The following is a 16,099-nucleotide window of genomic DNA, read 5'->3' as shown; positions in this document are numbered from 1 at the left end:
ACATCCCAAACTCACCTTTACCTCACCTCTCAGTTACACACAATATTTCATTTGAAAGCTCCGTCCCCGTCCCCACAACACCACCATTTCACTTCTCTCCCTCACACACTTGCCTATCAAACTGTACACCTCTCTCTATATCGTGCTCCCTCTCCCTTCCCTTACCTCGGCTTCTGTCATACTTCCTCAGCTATTACAACTCCTCTACTTCCGTCTCCTTAACATGGAGTATTTCCATTAACCTGCAACATATAATTTCACCGAGGTTTGCCCTAAATTAGTTTAAAATTCCAAATTTTGCTTATCTCTTGCTTCCATATTCCTTTATCTCTCAAAGCTACCACGACCTCATCTCTTGTCGAACTTTTGATCAAGTCTCCTCCTGTATTTGCCTCTAATTAACCGCCTCTCGCAATCGTCTCTCTGTCTCTCTCTCCTGCGTTCTCTGTTTTCCCTTTTCCCTTCTTTCCCTCCTCTTTCTTTCCTCTCTCTATCCGATGCCTTTTTTATACCCATCTCAACTTCCCATCCTGATCGTTGATTTTGCCCACTCCATCTCAACCGTTCATTCTACACCCCACTCCATATCTAGGCTATTACATGTTCATTCATTTTATTTCTCTGTAATAGGTAGAATTCTTTCCTTTTGGTTTCATTTGTTACTTTGGAATGGTTGATTGTAAAGTGAAATGCTAAGATTAGTTTAGGTAAACTTGATGAGTTGAATAAACAGTGAGCATTTGGACTTGGATGAGTTCATGAATACAAATGAATGGAGCATGGGTAGATTTATGTACATGAAACACCAATGGGTGTTACAGAAAATGACATATAGCACTTTTTATTATTTTTTAAATATTAAAATTTTGAAATATAAAAATAAAATTAATATGATAATATATATCATATTATTTATCTGAATCTTTTACATATAAAAATAAAATTTAATTTTTAGTTCATTATAAATTATGCATTATACAATTTTAAATATAAAAATAATTTTAATAAATATCTACCTAAAATTTTTAAATATAAATAAAATTTAATTCTTAATTAACTATAAATTATATATTATATAATTAGTTTTAAAAATTATAAACTGTTCCAAACATTTAACAAATATCTACTGACCTAAGGCCTAGCCCAAATTTCGTCTTCTCCTTCTCTCTCCTTACAGAAAATAAGAATTCTCCCGTGAAACTCCCCTACGCAAAATCTGCGCCAGTCGCCAGAAATAACGCATTGCTGTCTCGCTGCACTTTCGCCATTTGGCGAGCAACAACACCTTCTGTTCCAACCTACCAGCAACCAGAAGCAACTACAACTTCACCAGCGACCGCCTGAAGAAAGTAGTACATTGCCGTTGGTGCAGTGTTGTTGCAGAGAAGTGTATATACAAATATATATGTTATGTTTCTACAATTGTTCATGTTTGTTCTGATTCTGTCAAGATGTTGATTGATAATGAAATTGTGAAGTCGTTCCTGAGTTTATGGATTCGTATCTTTCCGCGAGAAACCGCGCTCGCCATGGCAGAACTCCTGCTTCTTGATCGATACTGCTGCTGTGTGTATCGGAAGAAAATGCAAAACGGCAAAAACAACAGATAGAAAATGTTATAAATAGTCTGTGTTTAAATTTAATTTAAGTTAATTTAATCTAGTTAAAGTTTCTAATAGCGGAACTTCTCGATCTTCATTCAATTATAACACATAAAATTTTATGTTATTGAATTTAATTTTGAGTATCAAATTAGTTTTTACATTTTTCAGCAGGTAATTATAAGATACATGCAACAATGTATAAATTATATTATAATAAAAGAATTTCACTGGTTTTTTTTCAAGTAGCTTGAGAGAGAACCTTGTGAAGGCGACGAAGAAATTAGGTGCGCAGAGAGTTCTCCTCCGATTTTCCCGTACCGTTTCCTTCTCTTTCTCGTAGAAGTCCAACAATACACGGAATACCAGCCACACTTAAATTTAATTAATTAAATTCATAAACTAATTAAAAAATCTTTCTATTTTTTATTTTTTTCCCTCCAGGGAAGACGTGACAAAGCTCGAAGCATTTCCTAAATCGACGTGCGAAGCTCAACATCTTCCACTCTTCTCTTTTCTCTGTTTTCTAAAGCAGCACTCTGCTCATCGATCATCACTTTCCCCCACAATTTCGCGGTATCATTTCATTTTCTCTCTTCCTATATTATTATTATTATTATCTTCGTATTGATTTTCTCAACACGTTGCGCTACTCGCCATTGTTAAGGTCTTCTTCCTTCTCGTCATCTTGCTCTTCATTCGGCTCTCTGGTTTATTATGATACGATCTTATGGTGCATTCTATATTCACCTATATATATGAGAGAATCTGGATCCACATTGGTTACACAGCGGAAGTTTTATTCAACATGTGTTTTTGTTCTTTATTTTAGTTATGAGAATGGTCTTTATCTTTGGCGGCAATGCGTATCTCGTTTTTAAATTTCTATCTGGGCTAGGTTTTGAATTTATTGAACAGACGGCCAATGTATTGCGGTGTAGTTATTAATGATAGTTTAATGCAGTGTAATGTTTTCCTGTTCAGTCTTTTCCTTGTTTTCTTTATTATTTTGGGTCGTATTTCTATTTGTAAAATTAATTTTTTTTTTATTATGTTACTTCCTATTTTGTGTTCTAGAGCAACTTTTCAGGCAATTAGATTTCTTTAATGCGCCTGTAATCAGACTGCTTCTTGGTGTTTTTATTTCCCTTTCTGTCATGGTTGCAAACTGATTTACAGCTCTGGTAGCTACGCGTCAGATTGGTTTTCCATGATTTTGATTCTTCTCAGGGTTATAAAGTCTTAATGAAGTTTACAAGGGTTTACTTCTTAAAATAACTTCTGAATTCTACTTGCGAGGTATTTTGTTTTCAATCGTTTGTAAGTTTTTTACTTATCGGTGACAGTTACATAATTCAAACCTTTATAACAATTCTTGAAATCTACATTGAAGATATGTTTCTTTCCATGATTTGTCCAAGAATGGTAGTTTTGAATTCACTAGACCTATGTGTTAGGATTAGTTGATTATTTTCCTTGGTAGAGAAGGGAAGTATATAGGCATAAAAGCTCAGGGATAGAGTGCCACTTGAGGTGGTAGAAGTTATTATTTAGAGCTCGAATATGGTCGTGGGGTGCATCAGGGTTTAGGATTCTGTATTTAGTAGAAGTTATTACTTCGAGCAGAGTGACTCAGAAATTTTACAAAATGAATTCTGTGTTGTTTCTCTCCAAGACCTTATATGAGTCACGTTGACTTGAAATGACTAAAATTCTCTTTGCTCTTTCCATGATTGGTTATTGTGTTAGTTAACCGAACACAATAGCTTGATGTATATGTTCCCCTTTTGCCTCTCTTAACTTGTGATTACTTCCTTGTGTTGCATTTGATTCTCACTAATGTAAAATATTCTGGTTATCTTTTTAACCAATTTTCTGAACTTGCTACAGAAAATTGGAATTCGACTTCTGTCACACGTTTCTTTTCAAGCTCAATTTATGTCTCTGCCTGGAATATGATCATGAACTTAATTCCCGATCAACACATGTATATAAGAACGAATGGAGGATTGACAGCCTCGAAAATCAACAATAATGGGAATGCTTTTGAACCAATGACAAACAATCACGTCGAAGGTAAAGGCAAATGATTCTTTTTCTCATCTTTTCTCTTACAAGTTTTATTCATTAGACTGAGGTTTTTCATTTTTTCTTGTTGCTCTTTTTTCTTGCCAGCCAATCAGCGATCAGTACTGGTGGAGTGGTTACTAACCATTATTCCTGATTTAAACTTGCAAGCAAAAGCTTCAGATGAGGAGTTGAGAACCTGCTTGATTGATGGCACTGTCCTGTGTCGGATTCTACACAGGCTTAGACCTTCTTTACAGAATGAGGTTTCTGCATCTTTCATTAATTTTATTTACAGTGCTCCTGAAGTAGTTCACCGGCGTATATTAACTATTAGATACAGTTATTTAAACGAAATATAATCATACAGCAAGTTCTTTCATTTGGTTCTTGTTTCTGTTAAATCATTCTATGTGGGTAGTTGAATTTTTTATAATGTGTATTCTTATACTGTAGGGAGGAAATTTTGGTAACTTGTCCGGCCCGCACTCTGAAAATGTGAAAAGATTTCTGGCAGCTATGGATAAATTGGGAATTCCGAAGTTTGAAATATCAGACTTAGAGAAGGTATTTTACCGGAACTTGCATGCATCATCCATGTATTAATCACATTCAGATTTCATCTGATAGATTAGTGATATCAGACTTCTAAAGTTCTCTGAGATGAATATGAAAAACACTCTCTTAGGAATGCTTTGATAAATCTGAACGATCTGTCTTAGCAAACTTGACTAGTCTCTTGTCTATCTTTTAAAGTATCCAGATGCATTACCATGAACGTATGGTTTTTCAACTTCTCAATGTTGAGTTCTATATCTTGGCAGGGATCTATGAAGCCTGTCATTGGATGCCTTCTAACACTTAGAGGACATTTTACACCTTCAGGCAATAGTTCCTCTATCAATAGCATACTTACTCACTCAGAAAGTCCTCGTAGTCCTCGTAAAGACACATCTTTACGCAACCCTCTTTCCCCATTGTCAGAAGAAAGACAGAAAATTTTCCCCTTTCAGCGTACTTTTCGTGGTACCATCATAACATTCTCCTCTCTGCTGATGGATTTTTGTTCTGTTGTAAGGATAATGCAGTTCTAACAGTTCTACTCATTTCGTGTCACGTTTCATTTTTTTTCTTCTGGTACCAAAGACACATCAGCTGCAATGACACACCATGGTGGACATAAGTTCCATGAGGTATTTCAGTTAAAACAAGGGCGCTATACAGATCTTCCTGCTGCAAAGATTTCAGAAATGATGAAACCAAACAGCTTAGATGTATGTAGTATCCCTCCTGTTGCTCTTTAATAAATTAATTTTGCCATTTTCTTCAATTTATTAATTGATCACCATGTTGTGATATGCTTTTTTTTTTAATTCATTTCAGCATTTCTTGCATGCAGAATGCTCCAACCCAATCACTTTTAAGTGTTGTGAACTCCATTCTGGATGAAAGTGTTGAAAGACAAAACAGTGAAATACCTCATGTATGTAATATGGCGTTTACGTATATAACAGAAATCCTTTTGTGGTTCAAAATGTATGCTAATGATCTTTTCTTCCTTGGTCAGCGTGTGGCATGTCTGCTAAGAAAAGTTGTGCAGGAGATTGAACGACGCATATCAACTCAAGCTGAACACTTAAGAACTGTAAAATATGCTTTGAATTCCTTAAAATTTAATTTCAAATGTATGCTATCTCTGCTGCTGCTTTGTATTAATTTCCTTCTGCATCCGCAGCAAAACAATCTTTTTAAGGCTCGGGAGGAGAAATACCAATCAAGAATCAGAGTATTGGAGGCCCTTGCATCTGGAACTTATGAAGAGACAGAGGTAAGACATATAATCTAATTTAATTTCTTTGAAGTATTTGTTGATTATGTTCCTTTTTCAAATCATTGTTGCAGATAGGTTGGGATAAGTTTCAGCAGATAAAGGTAAGATGAAACCATGATTCTTGTCGCTCATTTTTATTGCTAAATTGATCCGTCCGATCAATGATATTTATTTCTTTTAACGCCCTGTAAATATACTGATCTTGTTACAGACATCATAGCTGGTTTTCGAATTTCAGTTTGTATGTTAGATGTTTTCAAGTGGCTAGCTAGTAATTCAAAATGTATATGGCAGATCTAGTTTCCCAAGATTTTGTTTTAGAGTATTAATGTGGAATTTCTCAATCTTTCTCTTTCCATATCTCAGTCTGACAAGTACAAATTAGAAGAAAAGAGGAAACTGGAGAAGGAAGAGGAGGAGAATGTTAAGTTGATGAAAGAGAAGGATCAAAACCAACACGAAATTTCAACTCTGAAACAAGATAATGTTAAATTGATGGAAGAGAAAGATCAAAGCCAGCTTGAAATTTCAACACTCAAGCAAGAAAATGTTAATTTGATCAAGGAGAAGGATCAAAACCAACTCGAAATTTCAGCACTGAAACAAGATATGGTTGATTTGCTCAAGGAGAAAGATAAGAATCAACTGGAAATTTCAACACTGAAACAAGATAATGTTTATTCACTCAAGGAGAAGGATCAAAACCGACTAGAAATTTCCACACTGAAACAAGATAAGGTTGATTTGATCAGGGAGAAGGATCAAAACCAATTTGAAATTTCAACACTGAAACAAGAAATAGAAACAGTGAAAAAAACATATGAAATACGCTGCGTGCAAGTGGAAACAGAAGCTAAGGTGGCTAGAGTGGGCCTTGAGACAAGGATAAAAGAGCTTGAGCACATATTGGCAGATTGGAGGAGTAAAGTGAAGGAGATGGAGGCAAATTCTGAGTCAAAATCTCATAGTTGGATTATGAAAGAACAGAGCTACCACAACTTTGTCAATTTCCAGTTTGGTGCATTAAGGGTATGGTTTAGTTTACATTTCTCTCTTTTAGCATTCATATTATGTTACGTTAGGGGATTTATATAAATGAATCTCTGTTTTCAGGAATTGAGGCTCCATTCCAAGTCCATCAGACAAGAAATCTTAACAGCACAAAGAAGCTATGCAGAGGAGTTTAATCGCGTTGGTGGGGTTGTTTACTTGCATTGTTTTGTTGATTTGCATGATTTATGATGTCAGCTCCTGATTACTTCAAATTTTTTTGCATTTAGGAATGAAACTGACTGCACTGGCAAGTGCTGCCGAAAACTATCATTCAGTTCTTGCCGAGAACAGGAAGCTTTTTAATGAACTTCAGGAATTAAAAGGTATTAATAACTAGCTTACTTCTAGTAGCCTGAAATTTTTTTAATTTTTTTAACATGATCTGAACTTCTTTTTATATAGGAAATATTAGAGTTTATTGTCGGATGAGGCCTTTTGTGCCGGGACAGGCTGGAAAAAAGACAATTGTAGAGTACATTGGGGAACATGGGGAATTGGTTATTGCAAATCCTGTTAAACAAGGGAAAGAAGGTCATCGGATGTTCAGGTTTAATAAGGTCTTCAGTCCAGCTGCTACTCAAGGTTTTCATTCTTTACATTGTTGATTCGTTCTTTCCTCTCTCTCTCTCTCTTTCTCTCTCTATCATCTATATCTATTTATCCTTCTCTTCTTTACTAGTAATAGACTCCCCCATAAGGTTTTCGATTATCAATCTTTTGAATCTTGGCAGGCGAGGTATTCTCAGACATCCAACCATTGATAAGATCCGTACTCGATGGTTACAATGTGTGTATATTTGCTTATGGTCAGACGGGTTCAGGGAAAACCTACACGATGGTATGAACCCTTTTCTCTTCCCCTTCTGTTGTATATGAGTTTCGAACAATGGCTTATGCATTTGTTTCTTTTCCTCAATGTTTTGTAGACTGGTCCTGATGAAGCATCTGAAGAGGAATTAGGAGTAAATTATCGAGCTTTAAACGATCTATTCAATATCTCTCAATCTAGAAGCAGCTCCATCGCATATGAAATTGGATTGCAGATGGTTGAAATATATAATGAACAAGTTCGTGATCTACTGTCAAGTGATAGTTCTCAGAAGAAATATCCTTTTTCTTTAATCTGACAAGATGTCCTTGACATGCATGCTTGTTTTTGTGATTATCAAAGTTTCTTTTAAGGCATTGGCTTAAATCTTTATCACCTTATGAAAAGTATTCCATTTTATAATTTCTCGTTTACCTTGATTTGCACACACTTGGGATTATGTCCAGAAACCAACCCAATGGGTTAGCTGTACCTGATGCCAGTATGCACCCTGTTACATCAACTTCAGATGTGATGGAACTAATGGATATTGGACTGAAGAACAGAGCTATGGGTGCCACTGCCATGAATGAAAGAAGTAGCCGTTCTCATAGGTTCCTATACATGATCTTTTATATCATATGGTCTCCATTTTCTATAGCCTAAACTTCAAGGGCGTTCTGATAAATTTAGATCTGTGCACGCAGCGTTGTCACCATTCATGTCCCTGGAAAGGATTTGAAGACTGGTTCTACATTACATGGCAACCTTCATTTGGTAGATCTTGCAGGAAGTGAAAGGGTAGATCGATCAGAGGCCACTGGAGACAGACTTAAAGAAGCACAACACATAAACAAATCGCTCTCTGCCCTTGGAGATGTCATTTTTGCTCTTGCTCAAAAGAGTTCTCATGTACCTTACAGAAACAGCAAACTCACTCAACTCCTCCAAAGTTCTCTTGGTTAGCTTTCCTTTAGTTACTGTAATTGGTTTCGAAAATAGTAAGCTCTTTGGAAGCTTCTACAAGAAAACGAATTGTCTTGATCACTCCAATTTGAAATATATTCTCTGGTTGTACTTGTTACAGGTGGCCAAGCAAAGACACTTATGTTTGTGCAGCTCAATCCCGAAATAACTTCATATTCTGAATCTGTTAGTACTCTGAAGTTTGCAGAGAGGGTCTCAGGAGTTGAGCTAGGTGCTGCAAAGAGCAGCAAGGAGGGCAGGGACGTTAAGGATTTAATGGAGCAGGTACTTTGTTACTCTTTCTTTGCTGTTCATGGTACATTTTTCATTTACCAAAAAAGGAATTTACTCATTTCTTCCTTCACATTTTATCAGGCCTAAATATAACTAATTTGGTTAAGGCCAATGTCTTTGTATATTGAACTTAAAGAAACTTAATTGAAATTCTATTGCCATGTTTTATATCAATTTAGCATTATAAAACATCAAAGATCATGAATTTAGACATGCCAACTTACAAGTATTGTTTTCTGATTTTCTTAAATTTCCAGGTTGCATCCATGAAAGACACAATAGCAAAGAAGGATGAGGAGATTGAGAGATTGCAATTACTAAAAGATCTAAAAAACGTCTACCCTGGCGGCAATGAGAAGCCTGGAGCAGGCTCATTAAGGTATGAATCTCTCTCTCCAAGCAGAAAACGAAGACAAAAACTATCAACTGGGAAAGAAGCTTCGGATCATAATAGCTGTTCAGATTACAGTGATAAAGGGTCTGAAGCTGATTCCCAGCAGTCCATGGATGACTTAAAACACCAAAATGAATTTCTACGGCAATCAAAAGTTGCCGAATTAGGTGAAAATATTTCTGCAGATGCTCATCAGATCCTTGTGTTGGGGGAGGAGGCTGAATATGAGCAGCGATTAAGTGACACTGATGCTGGTTTTTCTATGCCAACAGAACCTGATGGCTCATCAGATCCTCTTTCCCCCGGAAGCAGAAAGCCATCAGAAAGCTCAAACAAGTAAGTATTTCTTGAAAAAATATATTAATATGAAATCACTGTGACTTATACTATATTTGCTTAGATTCTTGTTTATCAGAAGATCTAGTGGTCAAAAATGCAAGCCATGTTGACTTTGTACTGTTCAAGTCCAGCATACTTTTACATAACTGCTGCATTTGGTTAATTTCCCCTTAGTTCTCATTTAGTGTCAACATCCATAGTTAGATCATTATTTACAAATTTGAGTCAGCACCATCCCACCTTAAATTCTTTGATGATGAAAATTCAACCTTTACCTTAAAAGATACAAATAGATTCCTACGGTCAAGGAATTATTACAAAATATCTGTTTCTTATACAAGATTTCTTCCTAGGCATACACAGTGATGCTAATAATATATCAAATCTGAACTGGAGTTTTTTCTTTCTTTTTTTTCTAAATTACAACTGAACGCAGAACCAAACCAGCAACTAAGATTACCAGGAACGTTCCCAAACTGGGGCAGTCTACATCAATGGTATTTTCAGCATCAAGGACGTCCAACAAAGTTCCACCAAGTATGTTATCTGTGAATTAGTCACTACCTTTTGTTGGTAAATAATAAGCTGAGCTCCTGTTTGGTTAACTTTTCATTTAATTGCTAATCAATTTCTAGTTCTATTATTTCTATTAATCTTGATGTACATACAATTTTGTATTTGATCTATATTCATTATAAGTACATTTTCAGGTGTTAGAAAGAGTACGATTACTGGCAGCAGTTCTTCAGTAGTTAAGCCTCCCAGACGATGGCAGTGAATTTAGGCTGTAGTCTTAGCCATTTCAGTAACTTATTTCTTCATGTAAAATAAAATTTTGTTTCCTTTTCTTTTATCATACATTTTGTTTCTGGGGTTTCAAGTTGTTGCTTCCTTCCACTAAATTATATTGTTTCAAGTTTTGATTGATTGGTTTTAGGAGAGCGGAGATAGAGTTTGTAATGTCATGTTTATATACTCTAGTTTAAGGCTGTAATCTGAGATATGCATTCATTTGGATGTAAATGTGTACATATATGTGTAAATATGTTTGTGATTAAAACATTTGAACAGCTTTCAATATGAATTTTTATAAGAACTCAATAGTAAATTTGCTAGAAAATTTTGAAAAACAACTAAAGATTTTAAATTTTCTCTAATTATTTAACATGAAGGTAAAATATATTTTTGTGCTTCTCAGCAGTTGTCGCATCGACGTACACATTCTTAAGTGGTTTTCATTCAATGCCATTTAAGTTCATTTAACATGACGACGACGAGCATCCGAAACAATCATGGTCAAAGGATCTTTTAAGATTTGATTTTATAAATTGCTGGATGCATTGTTGGGGTTGATTTCTTCATTTTATGTAATTAAGGATGAACCAAGTTTGTATTTATAAATTACTTAATTCTATATAATGCTTAAATACTTCCTTTGATTTAAAAATTAATTTTGTAATTCGAACTTTTAAAACAAATTGTTTCATATAATTTAATACCATAGTAGACAAATTTAAATTTTATCATAAATAAATTTCGAAGCAAAACCTTTTGGTAACAAATTTCATATTCTGAATTTTACTCCCATAGATAACCTACAAATTTATTGTAATACAAATTCATACAAAAATATCAATAATATAATTTGTTAACAAAAAAACACAATGCTACGTGCATGATATATATATATATATATAAATTAATTTACCACTTGCGAAAATTCATATGTGGATGTTTCGAGAAAGTCTAGAACGCAATCCCTCATCTCCATATTCAGTTCGGAAGCCCATAAGCTACTGAATCCAACGACCCATAATTGTTAACCGCCCACAAGATGAAATTCCCTCCGTAGGATGAAAATCTGCCAAAAGATCTTTTGAGATAAATATAAGAGGCAGCATAACCATTCAATTCATTCATAAGATAAAATTGAAACGAATTTATACATTTGCCCGAGATGAGAGAGAGAGAGAGAGAGAGAGAGAGAGAGAGACCCAAAAATGTAAATTAAGTTACCATAATTTGTGCTATACTTACTTTTTAATTTTTTAAAAAATGCATTTATTTTCTTAAAAGAAAAGTGTTGGATTCAATTATAAGTTTCTCAATTCTAAGGATTTTTTAAATTGTTTACAAAGAAATATTAATTGAGAAGTTCAAAATTTAACAGCCATCATATTACTCTTTTTTTTTTTTTTTTTTTCTATTGCATGTTAATTGTGACTTTGTTAAATAAAAAACATGGATAAAACACAAAAAATACAACTTTGTTATTCAAAAATAATTAATTAATTACTCTAAGTATTTTTTAATTTTTTTAAAAAATAACAAAATTAGAATAATAAAGTTAAAAGTAAATATGTTAAAATAATTTAAATTATTAAAATAATCTTTAAAAAATAAGTATTAATTAAATTAACTATTAAAAAGAAAACAAGAAGAGCAAAAAATTGTCTCCCGATCTCAGCCTTTAGAAATCCTAACCATTCAAAATCAAAGCTTTGTTTCCGTGTTGAAACCAACGCCAATTGCAATAAAACAAACAAAAAAAAGCAAAAGCAATCATCTCCCCACCATCTAAGAAAGAACGTAGACCCCAATGCTTTTTATTCCCCACTTCTTACTCATTTTTGATCATATCGCCACCTCACTCTTACATTTCTTCTTCTTCCTCAATCCCCTTTCCTTTCTTTTCTTTCTTTTTCGGGGTTAACTAATTTGAGCCAATCAGTAGAGGGTTCAAATCAATCATCAAATTAAGCCAAAAGTTTAAATGGGTAACGACAAATTTTAATTTTACCTTCCTAATTTGACTTCTCAAACTCAAAATTATATGATTTTTAGTTGTTTTTATCAACCATCTCTTTCTTAAAACTAAGCTAATAATTCCATACAACCCCACCGGGGAATTTGATTCTCATCCACTCTTGTAAATGATACTTGGAGGCCTGCAACAAGAACAAGAGACTTAAATATGAAGAAGATAAGAAAAAGATTTTAAAAAATGATTAATACCCTTTGAAAATTACAATTACAAGGGGGGGTGGGAACTGATCAAGAGTAAACAAACAGGGAATATTACAAAGTAGTGTTTTGTCCCAAACAACAATCTTCTCTTCTCAATCATTACATCAACAAAAACAAAAAAAAAAAAAAAACCCTAATACAAGAGAATTGGAGTTTTCTTCTCTCTATCACTCTCAAGCTTTTTCTTTATTCTTCAAAATTAAACACCTCTCATCACTTTCATTACATGTACACATTAATGAGAGCAGTAGCACAAAAACTAAAGAAAATTTCCAGTAAAAATTCCATAACCCATCATCACTATCTTCTTCTTCAACTGTATTTACAGAAACCCTAGTAACCAGTAAACACAAACTACCATTTTAGCTCCTCTCTCTCTCCAGTTTCCTTTCAATGTCAAAATTTTCCTTCCTTCTTCTTTCGGGTTTTCCCCCTTAATGGTGGTTTTATTTTTTTCTTTCAACAAAGATTAAGCCACGGCAGAGATGCTGCAACTACGCCGGTCTCGGCTCAGGCAATCAAACCCTTCAATTCTCACCGCCGCTGGCTTGTGTCCAAACTTCATCCTGACACACCCACCGGCTGCGACGCGCGGCGACGGTGGAGTCACGATGTCGCAGCCGAATTGAGCATCTTGGATTACAGGATTTGAAGCTCTGCTCGGCGGGGATCCACAAAAATACGGTGGCGATGAAGCCACCTGACTGTTGAACTTTTCCCCACCATAACTTCCCTGAAATATAATATAATCAACACAAGAATTCACTCTAATTTCCGCCTCCAGTTTAAAGAACGTTCAAACTTCTCTAAATTTTCCATAAAGAAAAGAAGCAATTTCCCATAAAGAAATATGAGAAACAAGTCAAAATTCTCTAAATCTTCCCCCAATTTTTAGTTACTCTTACAAATATTTAATGTATAATCTGTATTGGTATGAATTTTTCTGCATGAAAAATGGTAGAAATGAACAGTAGTGAACACGCAAAGAATCAAGACAGTATGAGAAAGAAACCTTGGTGAGAAATATGTCCAGAAGCTCTGCTCCTGCCCTAGAATCTCCAATCTCCGGTTGGTTGCTGGAATTGAATATTAAAATATTATTAAATAAAAAATCAAAAGAAATCTTCATAAAATTTACGTTTTACAAAATGAAAGGAAGGACATACTTGGCAGGCCATCTCAAAGGTCTGGTTTGATCGTTAATGGAAGAAGGATTCAAGACACTCAAACGACGAGGTTTAGGGCAAACCACCGTACCATATATCCTCTCCTCGCAGCCTCCCATGGCGTTCCTCTGCTGGTAAGTGCACCTGTTCATCTTTTCTTTCTTCTCCAATCAACAAGACAGAACGCCTGTTCAAACCACAGACACGACCATCAATCAGATCATCACACCGTCTTCCATAATTTTACAGTTTCAAACCGGATAAATAAACTCAAGATCTTTAACAAAATTATTAACGAAAAGGACCTCTATTTGGTAAAGTAAAAAAAAAAAAAAAACCAACACAACAATACAAAGGAAATCTCTACTTAATTAGCTAGAATTTTATTTTTCAAAATTTTGTATGAAGAAAAACAACAGCTTCTTCTCGAAGCCGGAATTTTCTCGGAAACCAAACAAAAACAAACGCACCCGAACCAGGGAAATTACATGATAGATCTGTTCATAAATAAAACAAGACAGCCATGAAAAACAAAAGACCTTAGGTGGGTTAAAGGCTCCTCCAAAGAGGAGAGATACAGGAGGACACAGAGATATAGAGAGAGAGAGAATCTGCAAGCACTGATTTTACACAGATAGACAAAGCGAGGAGGAAGAGAGAGAGAGAAAAGAAAAGGGATGGGTAGGTATTCATACAGCGAGGGTGGAAGGAAGATGCGACCCGTTTCAGTTATATTCCTGTGCGGTTACTCCATTTCTATTTCTTCTGAGACCGCCTTGATGTACCTTCTGATTCTTTGACTAGTTACACTTGACTAACTGTTCGTTGACATTCTTATTGCTCAAAAAAATAATTTAGAAAATTTATATAAAATAGTAATAGAATAAAAAATTTTGGTTATTATAATAATTAATAATTGTAATATTAATATTAAAATTTACTTATAAATGAATTTAAAAAGAAAAAAAAAATTAAATTTATTTAATAAATAATAAATTTTGTAAAATCGAATAGCGGGCCCGGTCAATCTGATCCTAGGCTACACCTTCTCACGTCCTCGGATACTGTGTGGCGGCGTGAGGTAAAGCTAAACGGCGTAGTTTCGCTTTTGGAAAGCGACTTTATTGGGCAAATGGATATTATTGGGACCACGTGACGCAGCATGTGGACTTGCTTGCCAGAACGCTGCGTTTTATTTCCTTTCTGATTTAACGCTCCTCGTCCAATAATTAATTTCCGATTTCAGTATTTATAATTCAAACCATACAATTACGGAATTACCCATTCGTATTTGTATCTTAAAAAAAGAAAGAAAAAAACACATGGGAGGGAAATTTCTTAGTTGACAGATATTAGATAAAATCAAATATAAGTAATTCCTTAATTAAAACGAAATTTTCTCCTTGGGTTTCCTTATTAATGTAAAATATATATATATATTTATATAAAAGATATCATTGCAATTTTAATTGAAACCATAAATTAATAATTAAAAATATCTATAAAAAAATAGAAAACACATTCAAATTTAATTAGAAATATAAATATAACTTTTTTTGTTATTGAAAAAAAAAAAAAAAAAAAAAAAAGGAGTCCCAGATTGTGTCTAGTCTACTACTCATATAGCAGACAAAAGCCAAACATATACGCTTTGTTTTTCTCCTATTTTTACTTATGATAACATATAAATAAATAAATATTTTCTTTCTATTTATTAAATATTTACCATTTTTAAACAAAATATCTTAAAGAGAGATGGCCAACAGCTTTATATAATATGTAATTACTTTAAATTTAATTTAATTTATTACTTTTAAAATGTTAAATTAAATGAATTCTCTAATTCATATTAACAAATAATAGATGGACGGACAGGATGGAACCGTGGGATTCACGCTCTAGTTTGATTCTATGAGCGGCCAGACATGTTGAGCGAGGGTAGAGCCAATAGCTTAACGCATTGATGATGACGACGCCGTATATGCTGTGGTCTGCTACACGGAGGATAGGGGGGCCCCACAAGCCTAACACCCCTTTTATTTTTTTTAATTTACAATTAAAAATATTATATATATACATAATTTTTCTAATAATAAAATAATTATTTAATCAGATTTTTTGAGATATCAAGTGTATGCCCAGTCATATAATATATTTTTAAAATAACATTATGTGAAGAGGATTAATTTATTTTAAATTAAATTAATTATAATAGATAAATGTAACATAACCTTTAACGAGTCCTGATTGATTATTATATTAATGGTAAATTACAATTCGTTAAATTTAATTAAATTTTTTATAACTTAATTTTTAATTAATAATCTTTAACTAAACGGTTATTTCTAACTTTTTATTGGAGAGTTAATTTCAGTCTTTACCCATTGTTAATTCTCTACGTTCTATGTTTTACTACAAAAAAAATATATATATATAATTTAAAACTTAAAAACTCAATTTTTATGATAATTCAGGCTTTAGTATTTTTATATAATACTAACTGAACTAAGTATTTATTAAAATGAATCCCATTAAGATTATAAATTTCTTCTA

General features: G+C 33.8%; 2 protein-coding genes across 2 annotated transcripts; one reads left to right on the top strand and one right to left on the bottom strand.

Moving 5' to 3' along the window:
- The first annotated feature begins 1,117 nt into the window (after positions 1–1,117).
- LOC110823308 (P-loop containing nucleoside triphosphate hydrolases superfamily protein) lies at positions 1,118–10,413 on the top strand. The gene is made up of 22 exons (XM_088211082.1): positions 1,118–2,177; positions 3,492–3,677; positions 3,777–3,934; positions 4,125–4,235; positions 4,493–4,694; positions 4,815–4,942; positions 5,068–5,151; positions 5,236–5,313; positions 5,404–5,496; positions 5,571–5,600; positions 5,866–6,528; positions 6,613–6,694; positions 6,780–6,875; positions 6,955–7,134; positions 7,284–7,390; positions 7,479–7,658; positions 7,811–7,974; positions 8,068–8,321; positions 8,448–8,611; positions 8,878–9,350; positions 9,790–9,890; positions 10,064–10,413. Exons 2-22 carry the CDS (start codon positions 3,557–3,559, stop codon positions 10,129–10,131), a joined length of 3,537 nt encoding a protein of 1,178 aa, XP_088067208.1. The 5' UTR covers positions 1,118–2,177; positions 3,492–3,556; the 3' UTR covers positions 10,132–10,413.
- Positions 10,414–12,414: 2,001 nt separating this feature from the next.
- Positions 12,415–14,224, bottom strand: LOC110823500 (uncharacterized). Its single transcript, XM_022053893.2, has 4 exons — positions 14,086–14,224; positions 13,547–13,733; positions 13,393–13,456; positions 12,415–13,113 (listed from the first exon to the last, which is right to left on the bottom strand). Exons 2-4 carry the CDS (start codon positions 13,696–13,698, stop codon positions 12,850–12,852), a joined length of 480 nt encoding a protein of 159 aa, XP_021909585.1. The 5' UTR covers positions 13,699–13,733; positions 14,086–14,224; the 3' UTR covers positions 12,415–12,849.
- Between the last annotated feature and the right edge of the window lie 1,875 nt (positions 14,225–16,099).

The sequence above is a fragment of the Carica papaya genome, chromosome 9, assembly GCF_054855325.1.
Source record: "Carica papaya isolate Zhongbai chromosome 9, ASM5485532v1, whole genome shotgun sequence".
NCBI lineage: Eukaryota > Viridiplantae > Streptophyta > Magnoliopsida > Brassicales > Caricaceae > Carica > Carica papaya.
This window is presented reverse-complemented; position numbering and strand designations above follow the sequence as displayed.